The following is a 5,218-nucleotide window of genomic DNA, read 5'->3' on the forward strand; positions in this document are numbered from 1 at the left end:
TATCGTCATTGGCTGGTTTTAAACCTATTAGAGGACAGAAAAGTTGTCGTCTGCTCAAGGTGGATGAATCGCCCAAGCCTAAGGCCCGGTAATGTTTAGGAATAGGCGGTAGTTAGCAACGCTCTTTGTTAGGACTTACTTAAGTACCGATTTAGGCGGTTGTTGGCTCCGTTACAACAGTAATCACGTCTAACTTTATATAAAAGCGTGTTTCAAGTTGTTGTAAATAGTTTGCTACATTTTCGTAGGTTTGTTATTTCTTAAAAAATGTCAAGCTCGAGATATCGTTGCTGTTATGGGTCTTGTATGAGAAATACGAAACCCAAAAAGAACTACTTGGATGCTGGTCTTGTGCGTTTTCCGTCACCAAAAACTGAACTAGAAAAGTGTAAAAGATGGGTATCAGCGTGTGGGAAGCCAAACTTTGGTATTGCAGATGTTACGAAGTCCAGTCAACTATGTAAGCGACATTTCGATGGGTTTCAAGGACCAACAACAGAGAACCCCGATCCAGTGTCTTTCAAAGATATACAAATAGGCCTAAGTCCTTGCTCCTCTAATACCCAAAACGGCTTGGTAAATTGGGAAATTCCTGTTTCTTGATTGAAAGCATATAGTAATGAACTACATTTATATAGATTGAAACACACCAGGATAAAAGTTGCTCTTATGAATCTGTCGAATCATCATTCCTAACTTCATCATTTGAAGAAGTCGATGTGCAACCAAATAATGAATCCGTACTGGAGAAAGGAATTGACACACACTCATTAATACCTCAAGTTGGTTGGGCTATGGAGGTGGTTCATGATACAGTTACATTTAGCAAACTTAAAAATGGTATTGTGGTTATTGAGTGCAAATGCTCTGGGAAAACGGTTACCATAAACACTGTAGGTAAGAGTATAAATTTGCAAAGTATCTCTCCAAACATCGTACTGAGTGAAAACAAGGATATCTATGATTTACTGAATAAATTGAATAACTTTAATATTTGCGTTGGAAATCCTGACAAAGATTTTGTGAAGTTGTTCAAAAAGGAAAATAAGTTTAACCAAAAAAAAACTGGACGTTATTGTGAAAAACTTCAAACTATTTTTAGTAATGGTTGTCATTGTTTAATACCGTCAGAGAAGAAACGATGTAATGCGTGCATGAGATACAGAGGTTGCCTTAGAAAATTAAGATCAAGAGTGAATTTGCGAGTTATAGCAGGAGGAGTAAAACAAACGGCAAGGAAGCTGATTAATAAACATAAAATTGTAGCATCAAACTGTCAAAGAACAAAGGCTGCTATTTCAACAATGAAACAGATGTTTGAAGATAGATTGAAAATGGAACCCACTGCATCATTTTCTTCAGTGTTCATCAAGCAACAATTAAAAGCTATGAATTCCTCGAAGTATGGGATGCGTTGGGATAAAACGTTTTTGAAATGGTGCTGTTATTTAAAAAACAAATCCAAATCATCATACGAAGCATTGCGAAAATCAGGTTATATATATTTGCCAACTTCAAGAACGCTGTACAATGAGCGCCACGTAATTACAACCAAAAGTGGATTTCATCAGGAAACATTTATTGACATGATTAGTACAAGAAATATCCAACATCGTGAACCTTGGGATCGTTATTTCACTATATTACTTGATGAGATGAAAATCAGAGAGGACGTAATGTGTCATAAGGATACGGGCTTCTTAACAGGATTTAAAGATATTAATGATGACATTAACAAGTTTGATGATTTTAAACGAGAGGTGAATGGGGTTGAGACCCCACCATTAGCGACTCATGTACTTCAGCTGATGTTAAGAGGCGTGACAAACAATATTCAAATTCCTTTTGCACACTTCCCAACTACTGGAGCTAGCAGTACTGAAATATATGTTATATTGCAAGAAGCCATTGAACGGCTCGAAAATAGTGGCTTTAGAATAATAGGGGTTGTGGGAGATGGTGCGTCATCCAATAGGAAATATTTTAAAATGTGTTATGAAGCAGCCGGGCAAGTTGAAGACGAAGCTGTTCCACTAAAATTCTGTACTCCAAACTTATTTGCTAATGACGAAGAGAGGAATATTTACTTCATATCTGATCCTCCTCACCTCATCAAAACAACTAGAAACTGCTTTAACAACAGTGATAAAAACTCTAAGATTCGCTCTCTCTGGAAGAATAATGAACATATTTCCTGGGAAGTGATTGTAAAACTTTATTACTTTCAGCTTCGCCGAAGAGGGGAGTTTAAACATCTAACCAAGTTGACTTACAGCCACGTTTATTTGAACTCTTACGGGAAAATGAAAGTGAATTATGCAGCTCAAGTACTCAGCGAAACTGTTGCATGCGCCATCGAAACATGTTTAGAAAAAGATAAATACACCGAAACTACAAAATTTATTCGTGTTTTTAATAAGTTTTTTGACATCTGTAATGTCAAAAATATTAAAGAGGGATACCAAAAGAGAAAACCTGACAAAGCACCTTTTACATCAGTTAATGACAAACGACTGACGGTATGTCTAAAACAATAATACTTGTGGGTTCTTAATAATATAAGCTTTGTTTTTTAGTGGTTGGAATCCGATTTCATCCATTACCTTGATGAATGGGAAGCAGACGTTTTTAACCGTGCAGGAAAGTACTCTCCTGGTCAAAGGGCCAAGATGCTTCTTAGCAGGGAAACGATCGTCGGATTGAAAATGACTGGTACATTGTTTTTAAAGGGACCCAAACAGGAGCTGTCCTTGCACGCACAAAAGGTGGACCACCTTTTTGCGCGTGTAAACCTTACCATTTCGTTCTCCCTCTATTAACAGAGATTCTACTAATTAATTCTGTGAATTCTTATAGCTCACTCAATTGTCAGCGTGGTCAAATTTATACTTAGCAAGGGTGCTCCATTTGTCCTGACACAGCATCTTAATCAAGATCCTTTAGAACAGTACTTCGGAAGGATGAGATCAGCTGGTGGAAGGAGTAACAACCCCTCTGTTTGGCACTACCAGTCAAACATTGATAAACTAGAATCGCTAAAAGGCTTTGTTTTGGAAGCGATTGGAGGAAACACAAAATTATCTGTTTAGCTAAAACGTCTTTATTTCATTTGTTTCAACATTGTAAAAAAATAGTTTTAGTCATTTGTCAAAAATTGCAAAAATAAATCTTTGTCTGGGTCATCGTCAAGGAAACTATAATCATTTGAGCCATTTGCTATAGAATGTGTGGACACTCTTTTATCACAGGTTGGCATCATAATATTGGGGTTAATGCTAGTTATTGCGGAAGTGTTGGGTTTGACACGTTTGATTTGGCGTGGTATTGTCAGTGTTCCAGGAGTGTAAATATGACTAGGAAACTTTTGTTTTTCACATTGGCTTGAGGTTAGACTAGAAACTGATGATGAACTGACATTAGTGGGAAAGGCACTTTGATTAACTGCCAATTTTATTATCTTACTTTGCTTGTGTAAAGGAGCTGGTAACGTCATTGAGTTCACACCATTTGTTGAGATCACGGAAAGAGATTTTATTGGACGTTTTGGCGAGTTTTCTTTATTAGTGGGTCCTGTGTATGGTTTTGGAGTGGAAACTTTGGTTTTCGTACAACTTTTTTGTTCATTTTGCGCAACATCTCTAAGTTTTGATGCAGCAAGATCACTCCGTTCCTTCATTGATTTCCTCAGAGCCTTCTTTGCTTTTAAGGATTCCTTTGTTTCATGTTGGTAATGTTCCAAAACGTCTTTCACAAGAACCTTACCACGTGTATTGAGGAAGGTTTCAATGATGCTCCTTAACCATTTAAGCCCCACGTCTTTACTTATCACAGTTATCTTTTCCCATTCTTGTAAAAGAAGCCCATCTTTTAATATTGCCCCTGTTGCGTTTTGTTTTAAAGTTTGGTTCCTTAAATGAATTACTGATTCAGATGATGAATACATGTAGTATTTATCTGAAATTAGCTTCATTCGAATCGTCATATTGAAAAAACCCTCTTGCACTTTGATTAATCCTCCTCGATTAAGTAGATTAATCCAACGCTCAGATCTATCTTGAGGTTCTGTATGAAACTCTTCCTCTCCTTTCTTTTCAATGTTTCTCATAATTTCTTCCGGACAGTTCTTCCATTTTAAAGATCGTGCAATAAACCCTGCTACGTATCTCAAAACATCTTCATTTACTTTCCTGGTCTGTTTACTAATCTGTCTCCATTGAATCTTCATTGCCTCACTTTTCTTCTCTTCTTCCGACTTTAAAGAGGCTTCTTTAGCATTTTTTTCTCTCACTTTCATCTCTAACTCTTTTGATTCCTATTTTTGAACACACCATGAGTCCAGAAAAGAACACCCGATACATCATTTGGACAAACGTTTTTTGAAAAGGTTCTGACAATAGTGGGAATGTTGATGATGTTGAACACAGAATTGATCGTAAAGAGCCCATTTTTCGTTCCGAAACACTTCTCATTAATACTACTTCTAGGTATTTTGTCTCTGATGAACAGTTGAGGAGGTTATCCGTTGTTATTATTTGTTTTAAATGTTTCAGAATTAAATCGGATATGTGGCCAGCATTAATATCCTCAAAGAAGAGGTTAATATAACCCATATCTTCCGTCTTGAATTCCTCTTTTCGCCTTTCAAGTTGGGCCAATGTTTCGCATAACAATATTTCTGGAGAATTTAGTGTATACAATCAGATATATTGTATTTATATAAACTAATCTCTAGTTACAAATAGTAGAAAGTAAATATAAAACAATAAAACCACTTACTTTCCACTTCGACATGGCTTTGATCATCCATTTCCAAGGGTTAGCTTGGATAACGGTGGAGCAGACGACAAGAACCGAACGGTCGTAAACTGAAATTCCTTAATAGGTCGCGCGCATACCGGAAGTTCAGTGGAAAATATTCAAAGCGAGAACACTCCAGCCAAGCCTTCTACTCCCCCCCTTTATACCCTCTTTGTCTAAACTGACAAAAGAGGCATCGGCCCCACCATCTAACTTAGCGTGAACTGTCGCGTGTTCAAAGGTAACGGGAATGGTGACCCTTTTATAAACTGAACCTTTCCTTACGGATTCAATCCTAAGGGAAAACGCGACACGCTTTTTGGTAGGGGAATTTATTGGGCACCGGGAGAGGGACCACGAGGGACCTCTCCCGTCTGGGCTTCCCCCGACTTGCTAATCCTTTTTTCTTGACAGTCGGGTG

The 5,218-nt window shown here is 37.5% G+C and overlaps 1 protein-coding gene across 1 annotated transcript; it reads left to right on the forward strand.

Annotated features, from left to right (window-relative positions):
- Window positions 1-1,147, forward strand: LOC149673089 (uncharacterized). Its single transcript, XM_089840194.1, has 3 exons — window positions 1-576; window positions 639-1,027; window positions 1,132-1,147. The coding sequence occupies exons 1-3, from the start codon at window positions 268-270 to the stop codon at window positions 1,145-1,147; spliced, it is 714 nt and encodes a 237-aa protein (XP_089696320.1). The 5' UTR covers window positions 1-267.
- Window positions 1,148-5,218: the final 4,071 nt, after the last annotated feature.

The sequence above is a fragment of the Phalangium opilio genome, unplaced genomic scaffold (assembly GCF_054372755.1).
Source record: "Phalangium opilio isolate 3A_F unplaced genomic scaffold, DU_Popi_V2 ptg000053l_1, whole genome shotgun sequence".
Classification (NCBI taxonomy): Eukaryota; Metazoa; Arthropoda; class Arachnida; order Opiliones; family Phalangiidae; genus Phalangium; species Phalangium opilio.

Coding starts and splice junctions, on each gene's coding strand:
- LOC149673089 (XM_089840194.1), top strand. CDS start 268: ATGTCAAGCTCGAGATATCGTTGCTGTTATGGGTCTTGTATGAGAAAT. Junction 577..638: donor CTAATACCCAAAACGGCTTG/GTAAATTGGGAA, acceptor ACATTTATATAG/ATTGAAACACACCAGGATAA.